This window comes from Echeneis naucrates, chromosome 3 (assembly GCF_900963305.1).
Source record: "Echeneis naucrates chromosome 3, fEcheNa1.1, whole genome shotgun sequence".
In the NCBI taxonomy this organism is placed as follows: domain Eukaryota; kingdom Metazoa; phylum Chordata; class Actinopteri; order Carangiformes; family Echeneidae; genus Echeneis; species Echeneis naucrates.
The window spans coordinates 12,232,433-12,254,782 of NC_042513.1; the positions used below are offsets into that span (position 1 = coordinate 12,232,433).

At 38.9% G+C, this 22,350-nt stretch overlaps 1 protein-coding gene across 1 annotated transcript in view; it reads right to left on the bottom strand.

Annotated features, from left to right (window-relative positions):
* Positions 1 to 18,913, bottom strand: part of luzp2 (leucine zipper protein 2) — a 133,764-nt gene extending 114,851 nt beyond the window's left edge. Inside the window, exon 1 of the mRNA XM_029498667.1 lies at positions 18,744 to 18,913. Within this exon, the coding sequence (XP_029354527.1) occupies positions 18,744 to 18,805 (62 nt within the window). The 5' untranslated portion in view covers positions 18,806 to 18,913. The remainder of the gene's footprint in view (positions 1 to 18,743) is intronic.
* Positions 18,914 to 22,350: the final 3,437 nt, after the last annotated feature.

Consider the following 22,350-nt stretch of genomic DNA (forward strand, 5'->3'; position numbering starts at 1 on the left):
GTTAAATGTATACTAATTGCCAACATGAGCAATAATATGCTAATTTTGCTCAGGATTTACAGAATAAACAGGTACATATATGATCACTTAACTCAATGGAATGCATTGACTACTTGTCATCCAAGATGCCTAATTAATATTAATATCCACTGAAATCAAAGCAAGTGATGTTGGCAATAGGAAGCAGGAATATAGCAATTAAGCCTCAATAGAAGATGAGAAAGTAATCTGTGAGCCTGATCTCACAGGAAGCATATTGTTGTATTTTGTACTGTTTCAACACAAAGAAGTGTGGCTTTTCCTTTACTGCATCTACACAAAATATTGTGTGGACTCTCAGCTATAAGCAGATGAGTGGGCAACATTGTTATTTGACATGACAAGAGAATTGAGGTACATTGATGACAGAGTTGTCTTTTTCAAATTTTAAAATATGTTTCGTAGGTCTGCAGTATGAATCGGAATAATAATGAGATAGCTAGGAGAACACACTGCACAATTTCCTCGAGGGCTTGCAGGGTATGAATACATTGACTGGCAATTGCTACAAAAAGGCCGCAGAGAGAACAGATCAAGCATATACTAATGCATTCATAAGTTATTTTAATAGACACAGGAGGTCAGTGAAACTAAAGGACAAACTTATTTAACTACCATCTAAATTAGTATCCTAAATAACAATCAAAGGGTGCCTTGGACATTACTGCCTTGCATATGACCTTGTGCATTTCCCATTAAACTTGCCATCAAGACAAAGGAGGCCATCATGACAATCATTTTACAGACTCATCCAAGGCAAATCAAAGGTTTTGATGAAAATAGTTAAAGATTTCCATTCCTGCAAGGCATGTGTTTTAGTTGCACATCAGTAAGAAGCAGTGGTGTCATGTTGTGATGCTGGTTTTGTGTTGTTCTGATGGTGGTTATGCACATAAGAACATAGACACATTTCAATGGATTTGGAGCAGAGATTTTTCCATTTGCCTGTCTTTAGCAGTATCCTGGTAGAAGGTAATCCCAAAACCCGGATTCATCCTCCAGGGACTCCGATAAAGCTCATTAAATCAGTGTTAATCCAAACACCTGCCATCAAATGCTAATTTGCTTAACACACCAGGGAGGTTATTTGGTGTCATTTATTTAACATATGAGGTGAGTTTTATGAATGCTACTCCAGACAGTTAAGGCAGTAACAAACAGGAAGACTTTGGGAATTCTAATGTTAAGATTATAGATTCAGATTTGTACTAAGTGTTTCCCCAATAACCTCCACAATGCCCAAACCCAATTTGTATTTATACATTATAGGACTCCAGTGTAACTGTGCCCCTATTAGACCAATAACAAGATTAGAGACACTTTAGAATGCATCCCTAATCCCAGCAGTCAAGTCAGGACAGTAAGCAATGCAAGGAAAAGCTCTGGAAACACAGGATCTGTGTGAGCGCACAACACTTAATCTGTGCTTAAACACACACAATCGCCATCTTGTTGTGGCAACAAAATGTGAGGCAGCATTTTGTTGGCAATTTCTTTTATTTTTTAGCACATATCTGTTGTCTAGATTTGATTTCCTATCGGGGTCAGCACATTTGAAGTACAGGAGCTCTGTAGTGTGTGTTGTTTTGCATGCATTGTAGCCCCTCTATATTTTATGTAAATACCAAAGTCTGTGGGGCTTTCCTTATTATAAACTACACCTTCCCCTCTCTTCTGTTTTGGTGTGTCGGCACATCAGCACTCCTGGGGAAACGGTGCTTTGCAGCCAAATTGACATTCACTGGAGTGTGCCCCCCTCCTGTCATTTTGTCAACACCATCACTGTGTGGAGCTTAGCCAAGCAAGACATCTGACAGACAGGCAAATGGGAGTGGTGGACTTCAGCAACATAAAACCCTCTTGCTGCCCTCTCTGTGCCCAGTGGTGGGGTTCAACGCACACACTGTACATACACACACATACAAAAGAAAAAAGACAGAAAAAAGTATTTTTTAAGCTGAACTGTATATTGGCACTGTGGTAGTTTCCAGCTGCTTTGAAAAAAATAAAAATAAAAATAAAATAAAAATAAAAAAATTCACCAACCCAGTGAGCTGCATGAGTGAGTTTCTATTTGTTGCCCAGCAGTAAACCTGATGCTGAAAATTGATTGGCAAGTGACAATTCCCCCTTAATCCTGGAGGCATGTTTCCAAGAGCATTGTTAGAGGGTCAGACAATAAGACTAGGTGTCCTAGAGGATGATTACAATTTCATTTTTTTGTACTGCCAGTCAAGGGAGGGCCATTTTTCAACCTGGACACTTGCCAGTCCAATAAAATGGCACATTGCTTATTGAATGCTGTAAAAGCAGAATGCCATAAAGGCACAATAAAATAAAATATCAACGCAGATGGAAAATATAGCTTAATTTACATATGGTGTCAGCCTCACAGTGGCCACAAATTCATGCAATTGTTCCTCTTTCTAACCAAGCCTTTGGGTTAATGACACATCCGACACTTCACATTTCCTCTGGACAATACTGTTCTTTTGAAGAGAATAAGAGTCTCAGGGCTGTCAAAATGTTGATGTCTGTGGGTATAACATTCACAATCAAAATATGAAACAAAAACATTTCCAAGATGAACTGCCACCCTGAGCTCTAATGAATGGCTTTTCTGTGCTAAATGCCGCATGTCACTGCTAAAATCCTCTCCTTCTACATACACACTGAACGACACACTTATCAGTCAGGTGTCATGGCAAAACACTGGAAACACAGGGCGATAGGCGACTCAAATGTAACCAGCACTTGTCAGCCACGATGGATTCTGACACGAGAATATGCTAAGAAATGATTAGATAAAAATAACAGAATCCGCCTGAGCGTCTTCAAGGAGGTGTGCTGCCGACTGATAAAGGATTCAGATTTATGTAGCCTTCACCAAAAGAGGCAGATATTATGTTTCTAGAAAAATGGTAGGGAGCTTGGGTCTGACGTACAGTATACCCAGCAGAGAGCACAGAACAAATACCCAAGGGTTAATAAAAGACAGGAAATGAAAAACAACACCTGTTTGGCAGGTGATATCTGGAAATCATTTTCTTCTTATGGACATTTGTTCTGTTTGTCCTTGAATATTGACAGTGTTTCTCTGTCAGACACACGTTTTCTTGACATAGAAGTAATAAAACACGATGTACTGCAACTGTCAAAAAAAGACAGTGTATATTCAAAACATATGCTGGGTTATTTCACTAAAGCAGCAGATGAGTTCAGGTTGCCGGGTTATAAGTTGGGTACCTGGCATCATGGGGCGAAGATGCACTCGGTAAAGGAGGCTCATAATTCCTTGCCGTTTGCCATGTTGCCATGATATCAACCTGACCTGAACTCGAGTATCTATTAGAAAACTGTAATTGTAATTAAGATATTGATGTTACCATGGCTTTTTATGGTCAGATTATTCATTTATACTGTTGGCATTAACCGGAAATTATACTGTATTAGCTGGCTTCAGAATTAGTTAACCTTAGTTCACACAAGCCTACAGTTCGCCAGACAATTAGTATTAGCATTCAGCAAGTTAGAGTGAAGATTCAGCTGCGCTTTGCTGCCTTGTGCCATGTAGCAGGATTCCACACTATTGGTGCTGATGTCATGGGATGGATCTATGATTCAGAAATAATGTGGCACTTTTAATACCCATTACCTGTTTAAGAGACATTAAACAGCTGGTTAAAACACAGGTAAAGTGTTATTTGTTTAGGAGCTGACCTAAAAGATCTGTAAAGGGAAAACACATTTTTAGTTGTAATTTCTTAGTCGATGGATATAATTGAAAAAGTTTTTGTGTTTTGTATCAGGCTGAATTTATATTTTATGCATGAATGGCTGGCACATTATGTGCGTGTCTTGTCATTTTATAACTCTATAAAGTTTAATTTCCACATTAACAGTGGAGGTTGACTGAATAAAAAGTCATTGTTTGGTAGTTTCAATTCACCATAGTTTTTACCACAGGCTAAAAAACCCACATCTGGGTCAGTCCCTTTTTGATCCAGCACAGTTACCAAAATAACTTGTATTGATTTGTTGTTGTGTTTTTTTTTCCCCAATTCCAGTTTTAAGAGTGAATGTGATTTGTGTATCAGAGCAACAAGGTTATAAATTTGGGTACTCACATCAAAAATGTTTTGTTGAATTACACTGAAGACTACACTGATCGAATCCCTGATCTCAACACTAACACGAACCAAACGTTAATTACTCAACAAAGTGGTACCGATGTGGAAGCTTTCTCTTAGTCCAGTGTACTGCAGCTGATTAATTGGTGAGTCTGTTATGCCAATGATTAAACAAGCATTAAGCATTTCTTCAAGAAATATATAATGGTACTTAATTGTTTTTCTACTATATAAGAATTTTCAAATATGATGCTTTTTCTGCCACTGACACGAATGGAAGGAATATTCCAGGGCTATTGTAAGTAAGTATTCCAGCATCGTGGGTCTTGGAAAACTTGGTTGAGATCCAGCAGCAGGTGATGCTGCATTCTAAACAACTTGGGGAAAAAAGGAGCTCTGAGATGTCAAACTCTGAAATTACTGCTTCTAGAATAAACATAAATGGCTGCTGCACATATTTTACTGTTAAGCAAACATTAAGCAGGTGACAATATGCCAAACGTATATTTTTCTCCTCCTCCGAATTAACCTGCAGCTATGATATTGGAATATAGATTCCTCCGAGTTTTCGTGAACGCAGCATTCAAGCCTGCGTTTTTTTCATTAAACTCACTGTTGGAGATGATGGAGAGTAAGTTTATGAAGCTGGGGGAAGACATCCTAACAACAGAAAAAAGACTTAAAAATAAGTGGTGCTGGGCGTGGACAGAAGAGAGGGGCAGAGATGACAAGCCTTTTGGTTATTTATTTAAAATTTAGTATTTAGAATCAGAATAAAATTGTTTACTGATGCACTGTAACCTTTGACAAATTGTTTTTGTATAAATTGTCCTTTACTGAATTAAATGGCTGCTAATTGAATAGTTCCTCCTGATAATTAGCTTGACTAAGTTTAAGTATCATCTTTATTTTCTCAGGATTTTTTCTTACATTAAGCCCTGATATTCATAAACTGTAAAAGTCTCACCAATTTGAAGTTCTGGTTAATGGCTTGTGAAAAATAAGCACCTGAGCAATAAGACATTACACCGACCACTCCTTTCACACACATATAAGATGACTACTCTTTTTAATGGGCAAACCTTACACACTGGTTTTTGAAACCATCTCACAGCAATCATTATTTACACAACCAACGCCAATCACATTTTCATCGTCAGTAAAGTGTACTAGCACTCAAACTACAGTTTTCAGATTTTACCTCATTAAAGACTGCAGCCTTTTGTACTTGCATATACACCCATTTATTGCTGATTTACCACAAAAAAAAAAAAAAAAAAAAAAATCCAGATTCATAAGTTGATTCCACTTATGGGATACACCCATAGCAGCATCTACCGCCACACACTCACACATGTTGGCAAAGTTGGCAAAAACAAGTTGGGTTTCACCTTGAAACTCTCAGAGGCTGGGGTCAGGAATCATTTGGGTGTTCATTTCATTTTCTGGTGAAAAAGCCCATAGACAAGTATGTAAACCTCAAAGGTCCATTAGATTGACTTAACAGAGTCAGAATCAAATGCTCTTAGGTGAAAGACAATATGCTCAAACACAGAAAACAACAAGTTTTTGTTTTTTTTTTAACTGCTTTGCGGCTCAGCATCTATTCAGCTTCAGATTTTGAGCAAAAAGCAAATGACAAAGGGCGGCAGCAGCAGCAATTTCACATTTTCTGCAGGAATTGCATAGTCTAGTTTCAGATTTTCTCCAGTCTCAACTGAATTACCTATTAAGGGAAACTGTCCCACAATAGCTTCAAATGGCCCGCAACATTTCAGAAACCACCATTATATCAAGCAGAGACTAACCTGATAGCTGATGCTGAAACAGACCACTCAGCGTATGGGGGGGTGGAGCACGGATCCTCCACAAAATGCTTTGTGAATGCAAGTTCCCCTCTCAATATTGTACAATACCCACACAACAGCAACATGTGGCAGATTTTGGTGCGTATGGGAAAATGTAATCTAATGGGCAATATAAGAAAATAATGTATATAAGAATATTCACAGTTCAGAAAAAAAGAGTCACAAATTTTCATTATCAATCAATCTGTCTTATTTTCTTGAATCATTGATTAGTTTGTTTGGGCCACAAAATGTCTGAAAATAGAGAAAAAAAAAATATGATTACCATTACCAAAAATCCAAGGTGACTAGCCTCAAAACTACTAATTACTAGAGATTTAACTGGATAGTTAGCAACTAATTAATTAACTTATCATGCAGCTCCAGTTAACAGACATGAGTGCATCTGTGGCATTTGGATGAATAAGAGGTTAATGACCCAATTTAAAGAATAAGTTAATTGTTCAAGAAACAATCTTCTACAAAATGAACATTTTTTAATGGTGCTTTGCACATAGTTAAATTAATCGTTGTTCAACGTATTGTTTTAATCTGGTATGTGTTTAAAGCTAACAAAAAAACAAATCCTTCGTGGCCTAACAAATAAGCATGTTCATTTTATACATGTTGCTGTAGATGTTATTTTAACTCATTAGAACATTACCTTTGTCTGGTTATCAACAACATTTGTATTTTAGCATTACCAGAAAATGTAGGGTGCTACTGACTAGTCTGAATTTTACGTTTCAGATTTAAATAAGCTGTCTAGGGGTGCACTATGTTGGAGAAACTGACATTGCGATATTGTTGCGTTGTTAAACAAGCCTGTCTCTGTCACTGCGCTTTCTACAACCTGTTGCTGTCTTTGGTTGAACTTTGCACATTCAAAGATAAAATTTTATCTAATTGTTTTTCAGTCATACTCACTCAGGTTCAGCCTCGTCACACTCGTCATCCATGGTGTAAGTCAGGGGTTTCCTCCGGCTCCAGTTCTGATCCTGAGGCTGTCCTGTGCTTCTCAGTGCGGTGAATCCACTTTGGCCACTCTTCGGACTTTGTGAAGTAAAATTTTGGCGGCGGAGTAACTTGTAACTGATTCACGTTGCCGGCGGGGGATGCGCTAACGCCAATTAGCTCGCTAGCTTAGCCTCTTACCGGTGTGTCAACCGATTTGGTCCCCCCCCAAATTCCTGTTCCCATTTACGCTGATTTACTGCTGAGTCGTGCGTAGTTGCTAAGTTACCGTGCGTACTCAAAGAAGACTTTCTGCTCCTCGGAAACACCCACCGGATACTGTTCGTATGTTTCATAATTCACGAACTCGTTGAACACAAGTTTGTCCATTTTACCATAAAGAACATACACTCACATGACAAACGCTCACCCTGGCCGCCCTTTGGGAAACTGGGTTGGGAATTAGTTTATGCCCTCTGTTGGTTCCAAGTAAGTGCGTGATTCATACGAAAGTCAATGATCCATTCACTGAGCACTTAAAATATTTTTCCCTGAAAGCCTACACATTTTCTGTTATCTCTTGCACGACATGCCCATAAAATAGGCTACAGGTCTACATAATTATCATTGATCGATCAACCGGTTAAACTGTAGCATATACGCAAGAAAAATTCAGCAACAAAGCATGGTATTTATTTACTCATAAAAATTATTAACAAGTCAACAGGGGTGGAGTCGAAGCTAAGAAGAAGAGGTCACGTGGGGTGCTGGAGCCAATCCCAGCTCACTCTGGGTGACACGTCATCACGGTTACGTCAGGTGACGTAAATGTGAAATGGCGAAGTAGCGCAAATGTTTGCTGCAACTCGACCAGCGCTGTGGCGCAGCGGCAACGCTGCCGCCCCGCACCTAGGTGGGAAGGGGTTCGATTCCGGGCTAGGGTAGGTGATGTGAATGTATAATGTAATGTAGCCCCGGGGCTTAGTGATAATAAAGTTAATATGTATACATGATGTAATATAATGGTGATGTAATGTGATTGTATGACTTACTGTAACTTAAATGTATGTAATGTTGAACTTGAATGTAAATGTATGTAATATGAATATGTATGTATGTAAAGGTCCATTCCCGGTGTGGGCACCTGAACGTGTCTACGGAGTTAATTGGTTGCGAGTGATGGACTGGGCTAATGCAGATACGGCGCCCCCCCCAGGACCTAGGCCGAACCAGACCAGACCGGTCTGGCACCCCTCCAGGAACGGACCGAGACCAGACAGGAGACAGGACGTCCACAGACTAGACCAGTAAAGCGAACAAGTCATTTTAGTGAAAGCTTATGTAATATTTCAGTATATTAACTTGTTTTCTTGTTCTCTTCCTAATTGTACCCCCCCCCCCCCCCCCACAACAAATGTTTTGGACACCGATCCTTCGCTAAGCCCCGCCCCCCTTGGTTACTGTTGCTATGCTAGCCTGTTGTCTGAAGTTCGGTAGGAAAATGTCCAGTCAGCATCAGTCCATCATCCATCATCCAAGGAAAAGAAAGAAGAATAAGAAAATAAAGAGTTGACAAAATTTCTATACAAATGTTTTTTAAAAAGGTTGTGACGGTGAATTTGGGACGAGAAACGTAGAGCAAGGTAAGAAACAGGGCCGTTAGCTTGTAACGTAAGCTAACTGGGCAGCTCTAATGCTAACGTCCATTAGCCTAGCTTGTATTAAAGCCCGACACAAAACTTATCTTTGACAGAAACAGCTGAGTTTGGGAGCCCCATCAGAAAGGAAGAGACAGAGAGGAGAGGGCTCCAGCTGCAGTCAGGTAACAGAGAAAGTGGCATGAGGGGCAGAGGAATTTATTTAACATGTTGGCTTTATTTCTGCACAATGATATTGACCGCAAATGTAGAAGTACTCCATATTCAGACACAACACACACAAGGAGTGTGTGTGCGCGCGCAGGCAGACAGACAGACAGACCTGTATTCTGTGATGAGGAGTTGGACCGTGTTGTTGTAAGTGATGTCCACAGAAGACATCCAAACTCTGGCTACAAGATAATGCGTGTTCCAGGTAATAATACGTCCACCATGTATGATGTAGAATGACCCGATCGTTATGGAGAAATAATCCAGGGAGGATGAGGATTATACATCGTGGCCATATTCTTAACTGGAACATGTACAGACATGGCCACGATGTATAATCCTCATCCTACCTGGATTATTTCTCCGTAACGATCGGGTCATTCTACATCATATATCTTGGTCGTATTATTACCTGGTGTGTATCACCACGTTTCCTCTTTAAGTACTCACAGTAACATAGCACCTACGCACGATTCAGCAGTAATTCAGCATAAAGGGGAACCGGAACTTGGGGGGGGGGGCGAGTCTGTTGACACACCGGCGAAAAAGTCAGCTGGACGTCTCGTCTTTTTAATCAATTTACCCGCTGGCACCATGTTATGTCAGAATAACTAATTACGTTGTATCAGACACACGCAGACCGCTTCCTGATCTCATCGTGAACAGTTGTTTATTATCAGCCAGGTATGCAGTAGGCAACGTCTGGAGGAGCAGCACACTTTTCCTCAGTTGACAACGCGCATGTGCGCATCGCGAAGACGACGTTGAAACGATGCATCGTGCTGTCCATTGAAATGGGACAGATTTGTCAGTGGTGAAGATATTTTTGGCAAATGCTGAGGATATACTGTAAATCTACAGAATTATCTGTTTTAGGATTAACAGAAATATCCGTAATATTAACGGATAAATTGCTGATATTTTCTTTTCTTTCTTTTTTTTTTTTGGGGGGGGGGGTTAAGAAAGTTGAAGATAAGTATGAGGTCTGAAGGAAGCGTCTACATTATTTTCATCTTTAGCGCTTCAGTGGTGTTTGTGTGTTTATGCTCTTCTCCAGAAACCCCATGACCCTGAATTCACAGCACAGGTGTTTTACTGACTGTAATTTTGCACAGGTGTTCCTGACATCGTGCCGATCACTTCAGCTGGAACAGATTTCACGTCTATTACCCTTTGTTTACTCGGAAATCATTATAATTGAGGTCTTTACACATTTCTAATTATTCATAAGGGTTTAAGGCTCCAGCTGCAAGAAACAGGTATCTGAGTCTATGCTCGATTTTCACTTCAACAAGAAATAGGCTGCATTAAATTTGGAAGCACTGAACATATATTAAACTTTATAAGTGGTCTCTGAATAGGCAACAACAAAACTACAGTACAGAGTACAGACAAATAGTATGATTTGATAAATATATTGATGAAAAGACAAACCAGTAAGGTCTGCTCTTTTTCTTACAAGTTAATCATTTTGTGTAAACGTGTATAATTTAAGATCCTAATTTTTTGTTCACAGAAAAACTAATAAATCCGTATTATCTGATCCCTTTGATTTTTTTCTGAGTAATACTTTTCAACACTTTGGTTCATTCTGCAGTGAACCAATTATGACCCATTAAACATCTGAACAGAGTTTAATTGGGGAATAGATAAATTGCTGATGGCACCTTAATGATTAGAAAAGTAGCCCATGCCTGAGAGTTGAATCTCACAAAAAGCAGAGAACATTGAGGTGTGCAAGTTGAACATGTGCCCCCCACCCCCAAACTAACCCACAGAATAACTGCTTCAGTGGAGCTGTTCAATGGAAGAACATGTGATGTGTGAAGGGCATCTCCCCAGTGTTAGAGAGAGCAACTTTATGAGTGTGAAACATGCTGTTGGTGAAAAGGGCTGTGCGGGCTTGGCAACTGCTACCTGGATAAAAAAAGTTGGGAAGTAAGGAAACATTCAAACAGCAGGAAACTGTTTTTCTGCCTCCATCTGAATGACATTTATTTGTGATATTTAAACCCATTGTGCTGTGGCTGTTGTGATTAATGAATTATCAGAGTATGTTGAAAATGTCCTTATGAATATCTGCTCATGAGGAGAGTATTAACAGAGGATTCATCTGTAATCTCTCGTAAAAAAAAGAAAAAAGAAAAAAAGGTTGTCATGCAAACTGAACTCAAATCAAAATGTTACTCTAAAACCTGTTGGGTTTTTCCACAAAATAATCAGCTTCTGCTATAGTTTGGCTTTTTAAATGACTCACTTTGCACCCACTGGAAATTTGGTCCAGCATCATTTAATTTTTAGGATTTATTCCTTCTTAGTCTTCACCAGTCAGTGTCATTTAACTTGTCTCATGAAACGTCAGAGCAACAAGGTGTTTGGATGTCAAATGATCTACCTTCAAAGCACCATTTCTTCATTGAAAAATTATTTGTGCTTTACAAATGCAGAAATGGACAGCACGGCGGCATAGTTAGTGCTGTTGACCCACAACAAAAAGGTTGCAGGTTCAGTTCTGTGTGGCGTTTGCATGTTCTCCCTGTGCCTGCATGGCTTTAATCTGCTTTCCTCCCACCGTCCACAGACATCATGTCTGGGTTAATTTGTGACTCTAAATTGTCCGTAGGTCTGAGTGTGAGTGGTTGTTGGTTTCTGTCTGTCTCTGTGTGATGGCCCTGTGATGGACTGGTGACCTGTCCAGGGTGTACCCCACCCTCGCCTATTCCGAGCTGAGATTGGCTCCAGCAGCCCCCATCAACCCAAGAAATATTGCGTTCAGTACAATACAAAGTACTAACAATGATTAAGATAAACTAATCATTTAATTCTTTTTGGGTTTGTCTAAGATTAAACAGATTATTTCTTTCTCCTCATATTTTTTCAAGCAGTAAAGCCAAATGTCCAATATGAGGATGTTCTGATTTTCTCAATTTGTTATCTTTGTAAACTCAGTATCTTTGGGTTTGTCATTCAAACCAAACAGGACATTTCGTGGAAATTGTGGAAAGCCAGTATTTGACAATGTGCGTGTTATGAGATACTCTGGGGGCTTGATTAAAATGAATGTCAAAACTGAAAAAAATCATGTAAAGTGGACGTTAATAGAATTTGACTTACATCTAATGTCATGACCAATTCACTACACTGCATTACAGGTCACAGAACATATGTTGAGCTGTGAGCATCACTCTACATGCATGAGCAAGAGGGGGAAGGGGAGGTTCACAGAGGAAGGACTTATTGTTGCTTAATAACAATCCACTGATGAGAGCAGACGCAATTTATATGTCATATGTACTGAGGCGGGGGATGCTGCACAGCTTTTGTTTATAATGGTTATACATATTGCACTTCACTGCAAAACAAAAAGCCAAGGCTTTCACTAATGGCTCATTACTAGAAGAACACAGACAACCTGTTTACAGGAACTGAATAATTAAGTGTCAGCCAATTACATTAGTGGCTGTGACAGCGAACACTAAAGAAGCATAGTGTCCTCAAGGCAGCTCTTATCTTTATTTTTACAACAACCATCGATGAAATAATGATGTGATATGGAGGTGCTTGGAGTGATGGACCTAGGCATAGTTTGGATCTCAATCTCCAGCTCTCCTCAGCTTTGCGGGGCCTGATAGAGTTTCAGCTCATTGTGTTGCTGTCCTGTCCCCAACTTTACTGCTCTGGTTCAATCTAACTCCATTCTAACTTGTACTTTCATTTTCAGCAGTAGCAGGGCAGTCAAAAGGAAAAAAAAAAAAAAAGTGGGTGAACATAGTGGAACTTTATAGTGGCTCCTAAGGCAGGCGGTCGAGCGGAGCTGAGATGGTACAGATCAAAATCAAGGCTAAAAGATGGCAAATATTGGACATACAGCAGGTGGAAGCAAATGGGATTTCAACTGATTTCATCTGTTGCTCTCTAACTCCTTGATGTGTGAAGACACGCATTTCCTACCATGTTTGGGAAATCCACTTCAAATGTGATATGTGATTGTTGTGTTGATAACTTGTTTCACCTGAATCCATGTGGCCAAAAAAATGATAGTTACTATTAAGAGAAGGTACAGTATGTGTGAAAGACAAGCATAGCAGAAGAAGAAGAAGAAAGATAGTTTGAATCTGATGAAACTGGTCAGTAGCATTTTTCCAACATGAAACAATATGGGCAGAAACGTACTGCCAGTTACAATATTCAATGTTTGATATAACACTGTAAAGGCAGAACAAGAGATTTCATTACTCACTGAGACAAACACTTAGCAAATAATATTATGAATATGTTCTATTCTATTGCTACTCAGCTTCTCACAAATGGTATTTGCACTCTGCATGAAGTGCATTCATCTCTCAGTGTTAAGTGTAATTATATGACTCGTTCTTAGCTGACGTTTGTCACATCAAGAGAATGATAATTGTTTTAAGCCTTTGAAGATGCAGTTAATGGTAGATCAGATACATTTCACTGAGCAGAGGCAGCAATATACCGACTCTCTACTCTCTACTATAACACCCCTACAGTAATTTGTGATCATCGTATATTATCCCGAACATGCCCTTTTTAACAAAGAGCCAGTGCTCAGTTCCTTGTGTTCCACATTTGAAAATGCTGATAAAAACTTGCGTTCTAGGAACCATCATAACAACTAATCCATGACCCAGACTTTTAGTGTTCGGAAAATAAACACTGGTGTTGTTTCAAATGTCTTCTGAGAGCAATGGGAGCAACAGCACAGCACCTGAAATGTGGCCTTGAATATAAAACATCTGGCTACTCTTCAACCTGCACTGATCATGGTCCGTTTAATTACTTTCTCATTTGTAGGAGCCACCTAAGGTTCTGTTTATTGTAGCCCGCTTCATTACTGTCATGTGGCCAATGCGGTTGCTATGGTGTGGCCATTGTACTATGTCCTTTGAATTTCAATAATCACTCACAGTCTGATTTATGCTCAGGGCATTACCAGCCTCAACATATATAATTTTGTCATCTCTTAAGGACACAAACCCCATCCCTGAAAGTCATATCTGTAATCACTCCTTTCCTGCAGGTTTCATTGGATGGCAGGAATACCAGTCACATTTGTCTTTTCTCAATGCAATTCAGTCATACCAGTGTTTCATGTAACATAACAGTGATATCACTGCTGCTTTCTAAAAGTCACTCAGAGGTTGCTTGGCATGTGTGTCAGGTGCACGATTACTTTAACCACTTCCCACTAAACTACCGCTCTGCAACAGATAAAGGTTTGCACAAGCCTGTTAGATCAAACATGCCAGACTTCTACGATGTCCTTTAGTATCAATAAAGCTCAAGTTCATTACAAAGTGATGGATATCTCAGTCAAAAGCAATTGAGACTAATGCCAACACAGCTGAGTCTCTCTTCAAAAGAAAATATAGGAAGACTCTGCTCTCTACATTTACTTACTGTAGGTAAGCGTTACATATATTTTTTTTTTCAGAGTAATTGTTCTTTCATCATCTGAGTTCTAAACAATGCCCCTAGAAAAGAGGTGGACTGTTCCCACTCAGTAATTATCCTTGCTAACCATTTGTAGTCCATCCATGTATAGATTGACATTACCGTCTTCCTTCCTTGGTCAATAGTTCAGCCTGATTCTACATCTGCTCCATACTGCACCTCAAGTCAATTCTCACTGTCACAATGTGTCAGGGATTGTTTGGGAACACCTTGACTCTGTAGGCTGCAAATTTTAAAACAATATTAAAACAAAACAAAAAACTAAATTCAGACTAGGAGCTCCTGTCAATGAGATATCATGGGGAGTTTTTCTCAGCTGCTGCACATCTTGATTGAATTTCTTCATTGTCACTTGTAAGAAAGTATTGATCAGATGTAAATGATGATCTGTGGGATGTTTTCAACACAGCAAACATGTGACTAATTGACCAAAGAAGGCTGAAGTAGGCTGAGCATGTTTCCTCTCTGTTTCATCTTAAAAATCCATATAGAGAATACAATAGAATCACTTTCTATTTGAATCCTATTTCAATTGATTTGTTTACTTGTATGATATTTTATTTAACTGCTGAAAGTCTCGTGGCTTGATATAAGGACAACATGCTGTGACAACAAAAGCTCATTGCACAGGGAATTTAAGGTCAGCAATACAATGTCTATAATCTTAGCACAGTTCTGCCATTAAATAACTACATCTTATAAACCATCCTCATTTTCATGTCTGACCCTAAAGACAGATTGAAGACAGCCTCTGTTTCATTTACAAGAGATCCCACTAGAAACATTTCCAAGAAAAGGCTGCAAAGGTAAGACACATCAAAGATGGTGCCAAGAAAACATGACAAATATTTTTGAGGAATTTTTCAGAAATTGAGTATTTGAAAATGTTTTAAGGTGGAGCTGTTTGATCTGAAGGAGGACAAGCGAGAGTCAAAAGGAAAAGCACGGTCTTGCTGTAGTCTCCATCCCAATCCTGACCCTGAGGTGGACGGACGGTCATATCTCATGGGACGAGTGCCAATGCAGCCTTGTCTTCTCCCTAAGTACCGATTGACTTCTGCAGTGACACATAGCCCTGCACCGCCATTATGGGGCCTGAGTAAGCCACTCAATTCATTAGAACCAAATCCTTCTTAATCAAGCTCTTACATGATGAGGGATGAGCAACAAAATAGTAACATTTTCTGCAGATTCTTGAATTTCTTGTGCTTTTATTATATTGTTTGTTTGTTTTTGTTTTTTTTGGGAAGTACCTCAATATTTCAGCAATAAAAGTGACAAATCTTGCAAGATTCCCTTTGAATGTTGGGGTATAAACCAGAATTAAGCATCGACCAAAGGCTTAACAAATGCCACGATCATGCATAAAAATTGAAGAGGTTCATATTCCATTATTTCTCATTCCTTAAGGCAACTCCATCAGGTCACATAATGGCAGGTTGCAGTTAACGTATGAAATGGAATCTCTCACGCACCACTGATGTGACGATAGCGAATCAAGCAAAGCGAGGCAGCGCAATATGTAGACTAGACAGCTCAAGTCACAGTTCATTTTACTGCAGCAGATACACCTCGCAGTCAGTCTCCTCAGTGATACACTACAGCAACAACAACAAAAAAAAAAAGGTAAAAATGAGAATGTCACAAATGATAAGCCATGTTAGGGCCTTCAGAACAACAATGAAAATATGACAGGTGTTTTAAGAACCATTCAACTCAAGAGAGGCTTTGAGTGCCGTTGAGATCAAAAGCAAAAAGATCTGCCTACAGCATTACATTATCCCCTGTCCAGACAGAGAGAGGAAATTTAAACTGAATATCTCTTCAAGATTTTCAGTTTGAAATAAGCTTAAAAGAAAGAGGGCCATAAATCAAATATTCTGTTCCGCTTTCAACAAAATCCAACCATGTTAGCAATAATAAAAGCAATTTCAAGAGTTGTATGTTAAATGCATCTTAACCAACTGCTACTGCCTCAGTCAAACCTCTCTAAGTTCGGACTAGATCAAAAGACAACAGAGTAATAATACACCGGCCAATTTACAATGACTATTAAAAGCATAGCTAATATTCATATTTGGCAGTGGCAAAAGTTGACAAAACAAGCGAACCTTTGCAGGACGGGTGAAACAATGATGGAGCAGACATGTGCTGTGGATCCAATAGTTTCCTCTATTAACTGGTGACCTTTCATCAAATCAATCCATTCTTGCAGTGATGACAAATCTTTAGAAATATAAAAAACCCTTTAGCTATCCCTGTAAGTGCCTTATTGCTGTCCTTTGCACAGTTATTTGAACTCTCTGAGTCCTTGTTGCCAACACAAATGGCCCTAAACTATACATTTTGTGTGAAAGTTCATTGTTGGTCTTGGAAACCGTAATAGCTTGGTGTTGAATTACAAGCGTGATCACAATCAGGATAACTAATTATGAGAACTCCATTCACTGAGGAAGAAGCTGCGGGCAAAAATAGGACCTTTAGTTAAGACTTTTTTTTTTAGGGGGGTCAGGTCAAATCTCTCAGTGTATTTTTATAGTGCAATCAAAGTCAATATCACAAATTACAGGCTTTCCTGCAACCTCTCTGACACAATGTCTAAGAAACTTATTATACTCAGCATTTAAGTAGTGGGGCTGTCTAAATTTTAAGAACCACATTGAAAAAGATCTTGGGGAGGAATTTGCGTAAGACTAGAAGTGATCTAAATGTTGAGTAAAACTTCCTGTGTTAACAATGTGTAATCATGGGCCATTTATAATTTAAATTCTCCCAAATAGGTCTCAGCCTTCCCACTATCACTCCCCAATCACATCATTATAAGATTAGCTGGTCATAGCTTGTGCTTCCTGTGAGCAAAGTAGGCAGATGTAGTGCTGCAGATCATTTAAGGCCTGGCGCGTGTTTAGTTTACTTCTCCTCCTTTTAAAAATAAATCAAGGTTCAGCAGGTCACAGTTGACTAATCTCCTCTGCCTGGAAAATCCATCTGTATTTCCCAAAACAAAGACTTTTGAGGACAGTCAATTCATGGCAAGTTTAGAAAATGTACTAACACTGATTATCTGTGTTGTGATAATTAGTTTTCATCACATTTCCCCTTCAGCAGGCACCATACAATCTGTGCTAACCATTGTTCTGCAATTACCACTGTAATGCCCCTGTCAGCAACTGGCTCTTTAAAAAAAAAAAAAAATCACCTTCAACTATGATGGCAAACAATATTTTACAAATCAAATCATGTTTGAAGATTGTTGCAAATTTCCATGTGAAGGTTATTAATGCATTTCCCTGATGTCAATTTTAGGAGTATTAAAGGGTGTGCGCTTTAGCACTTCTAAATGCTTGGGGTTAAAATATCAATTGTTCCCCCAGTTACATGACTCATACATCATCGATGTACCTCCCTGGTGTTGACAAATATGTTGGTTGTTGGCAATAACCTTGAGTTCTCGCCCTACAAATCTCAATGTAAATACATAGTGTACATTGTGTGTGTTCATGTGTTTCACATTGAATTACGGGAAGATGTAGGCATCTATCGATTTAGCTAATGACAACTAAAAGAAAAATATTGACTTCAGAAGCCATCGGGCTCTCCGTACATGCATTCCTCAGCAACTGCATTCAACAAATACTCCAAGAAAAGATGAGAACAGTATTGAAATGTTTTGGGGCACTGAGGAGAAAAAGGAAAGGCAAGTTTTATAATGCATGCCTTTCTGCGTGTGATGTCTCCACGGTATAGTCAAAGCCCTGAATTTCCACTCACAGCTCTCATTAAAGCACCGGTGTCAGGCACTGGCAAAGAAGAAGGATGATTTTATCAATGATTTAATTAATGATTAAACTCCCCCTGTCCACACATTTCTCTTTTATTCATTCTTCTTGGCCATCACTCTCGCTTCTTCCAAACCCTTGTATCATTCGCGCATGCACATATAAACACAAACACACACACAGAGAAAGACACACACAACTGCTCTTTTTCAAGACACTGCAACACACAAGTAGCCTTGTCCTTTTCTTGCAGTTCCCATGACTTCAACTTGCTCCCTTCAGGACCAGCAAGCAGCAAAAGTCCCAAAAAGCAATGTCACCACTATTGAGGAGGCATCACATTCAGTGAATTACCACCACAAAAGGACAACTGTCCTCAGCCTGCCCAGAACTGAGGAAGATAATAACCTAGTTCAACAAATCAGCTCTTCCGTCAGCCTTTAAAGTCTTTCAATATCTAACATGCTTAGCACACACAGAGCTCTGCCCGGAGAAATTAAGGCTTCAGTGTTTGACAGGACTGCAATGACCCTCAGATTAGAAATCTAAGACTGCTCTTTGCATGCTTTGAACCTATGCAACCCCTTCCTTTAAAGTATCTGTCAGGGAGAAACTGACTAAAACCCTCTCCTTTTGCACTTCTCTTACCTGGTGTTGAGGCTCAAAGCTGGACAGAGAAGCAGTAAGCAAATAGCTTGGATGAATTTCATAGCTGTCTCCCACTCCCGTTCCTTCTCCTTTCTCAGATGCTTTTTGCCTTTCCCCCGTGTCTCTCTCCCTGCTCTCTAGCTCTCCCACTGGCTGCCTGGGTTTTTTAGCGCACTCTCTCTCACACACACACATACACACACACACACACACACACACAAACCCAGACACACAAGCAGCAAGGCAGACAAATGCAACACAGTGGCTCGGTGAGAGGGAGGATCTCTGGCTTTAAATAACACAGGGACACGGACTGACTTGCTAATGGAAAGGAGTGGGTGGGGCTGAAATCAAGAGAGAGAGAGAGAAAGAGAGATGTGGGAGTGATATGATGTCAGCGCCCGTACAGCTACAGCTATTGGTGAGAGGCATTCTTGGCATTGTTTGGTGCTGGTTACTCCTCCAAGAATACACCTCTCCATTCAGTTCATCCTGCCTGTTTATACCCAAGATAGAAAGACCGGGCTGATGGGTGGTGATAAGGAAACATTTAATGGAACGAGTGAGAAAACCAGGTCATCACTGCAGGGAAAGACTCAAGGGGTTTAACAGTTCAGTAACAGCAAAGTCACAGCTCAGTTGAAGCAAGACACTAATGGTTTTCAAATGTAATTGGCTCCGTACGTAAAAAATAAAGCAAGGTTGGTTTGTTCGTAAATGAATGTTTAAAATGATAACATTAAATACCTTGGGAAGGAGAAAACATTGAAACTAAGTGAAATAAAGTGTTACCAATTAAATTTCTCTCTATGTGCTTCTTGTCATCATTTGGCTTAAATGTTTTCCCCCTGCTTTACAGATAAAAGTCATGTCCAATCACACAGAAGCAGATGAATCAGTTGTACTAAACTTGGACTCTAGCTGGCGAAATGGAAAAAGTAAAACGGAAAATGAATCTTTTCCCTTATATTTCATATTTAGGAAACTACAGTGGAATCAATCAAAGATATGTCTGTTAACACAAAAGAGAAACAGTTTGCACGATGAAGAAGTGGAAATATCATGCTAGCAACCAATTTTTCCTCATTAAAAGGTAAACACTCCCCAAGAAAATATAGGAAGGACAACTTAATTTAAATTGTTTGTTTTATAATATAAGCCAAATCCTGAAGCAGCATGGGGAAAAGGGATAGAAATGTCTTTTACAATATGTGACTTTATATTCTGTCTCAGGTTCACTGATGTTTACATACATATTCCTAAAATACCTACAAGAAAAAGAAATGCTGTTCCTCATTGACCATAGTTGAACAGAGCAGATACTATCAATAAGGTTTCATGTGAAAAAAAAAAGAAAAAAAAAAGGAACATTTATGGATAAATTGACTACTTCAAACATAAAAGTGCATGCCCGTTTATTCACCATCGATGAAGCTGTCTGTCAGTGATGCAATTTATTTGTTTATTTTATTTTTTTTTTTTTTTGGAGCATGCTATGTGTTAATGAAAGACAGTGTCGTAAGATTGCCACGTTATAGAATAAATTTTAAAAGTGCACTCTAGTATTGTAAACTAAAACACACAGCTCTTATTCTTTAGAGAAACCACATTGGAATAAAAGCCAGAAATGACTTTATAACTCCCAGCCTCACTTGCCCTGCGAGCTGCTTTGAAGTTCGAGGTTAACCTTACAAAAGTAAAAACAGCTCAAGAACAAAATGTTGAAGAGCGAGAGGGCGTTTCAAGTCAGACTCAAAGCCATCTAATACAGCTGGAATATTAAGAACTCCATACAAAAGGTGGAGGTCACACACCATAAGCATGATAAATGGTTTTCATTACACATTTAATAGAGTTTGGAGTCTATTGTACCCAAATAGTATCCCATTTTCCATACTTAAAGATTTCCACCCATTTACTTGGTCTAATTACAAGTTCATGCTTGGAAATCCACGGTGACCAGTTGTAATGAGTCTGCTAGACCGCAGCTTGCCTTGGTTACTTGAGAGAACACCCTCAGTGTACCTCTGTAATCTGTCTCAATCATGTATCACATCAGCCAGAAACTTGTAGGCCCAGTCTACTGAGCCAACCTGTTGTGTGTCTCATCATACTGAAGAATAATCACCGTAAAATGAGTCCAAATTGTTGACATTATGCAAGATTATGTTTGTATTGATCCCCATAGCCAGGCCTGAATCTTACATCAGTTGATTTGTATATTAAGTTCATTAATGCCTCATTTGAATTTTTATCATGCTCAAAGTGGGATGGTTTGATTTTTTCAGAGCCAAGTCCTGTTGTAATGTTTCTTCATAAATTCTGCATGGATGAAAATTCATTTTTGATAGCCTGTAGTTTGTAGTTACACAGCCAAAGATTTTTATTTGTATATTTTCAGTCATTTAAAGTATTTCAGTATTTCATCTGAGTTGTTGCATTAGATATTTCATACATGCCTCTCGGCATGTATGAAATATTATTATGAATGCGTTTCTTGTTGCCTGTAAGCAAAGTGACAGTGATAAACAGCCAAGAAATGATGAAATAAAAATCTTGCGTTGGCAATTTTTTGAGATTTTGGCCATTAAGTACAAGTCTAAAGTTGATATATCAGCTTTTTATCTCACTGCGATCACTGGAAGAAATAATAAATATTGGACAGTTAGACTTTAGCTTTAAGGTGTTGTACTGTACAAGTTGTTTACGTTATGTCAGAAAGATGTGACAGCCCTAGAAGTTGCTGGTACACTCAAATTGGGGGACTTACTTTGGTGTTTATCTGTTAATTGCTTTAAATGTGTTGGTGTAAAGTATTTCAGTATCTGTGTATGTTTGGGTGCATTCCCGTGCTTCTATCGTTATGAGGGCCACTTTGAATTTTTGACAGTTTTGCAAATTGAAGGTGGTACTGACTTCAAACACACATTTGAAGGGTATGCTTTTTAAGGATTTGGTTCGAGAGATAAGGGTTGGGTGAGGTTAAGATAAAGATTAGGGTAGAGGCTGAAGTTGGGTTAGGGTTAGTTTGTTTGTTATGTTTCATGTTTTAGTGAATTTTATTATTTCTTTTATTTATTTATTTTCATATGCATAATAATAATAATAATAATAATAATAATATAATCATAATACGAATATTAATTCAACTTAAAGATTTTTTTTGTTTGTTTGTTTGTTTCTTTAACTTTTATTTGTCCATGGGGGGTGGTTCACAGCATATAGTAGAGTAGATCCTCATACACCTCCAATCCTTTAAATCTCTTCAGCACATTCATTAACAGTGTTGATAAAAAAAAAAAGAAAAAAAAAAAACACAACTTTTTTCCAAAAGTCTCTGCAGTGGGAAAACTGCCTCAAATATCTTGCTAGAAAGTACATAGCTATTGGCCCTTGAGGAATGCCATACTACATCTTCGTGTCTTTTTCGTCCACATTTCCCGAGACTAGAAATCTCCTCTCTTTATCTTCTGGTCTCGAGCTACTGTTGTCACCTTCAGGCTACAGTCCCTGCAGACAATGTTTCACTTGTTGGCAGTAACATATTCAAGGACAACAATATTGACTGGCAGTTGCCCCAGTAAATCAAACTATTCTGATTTGAAGT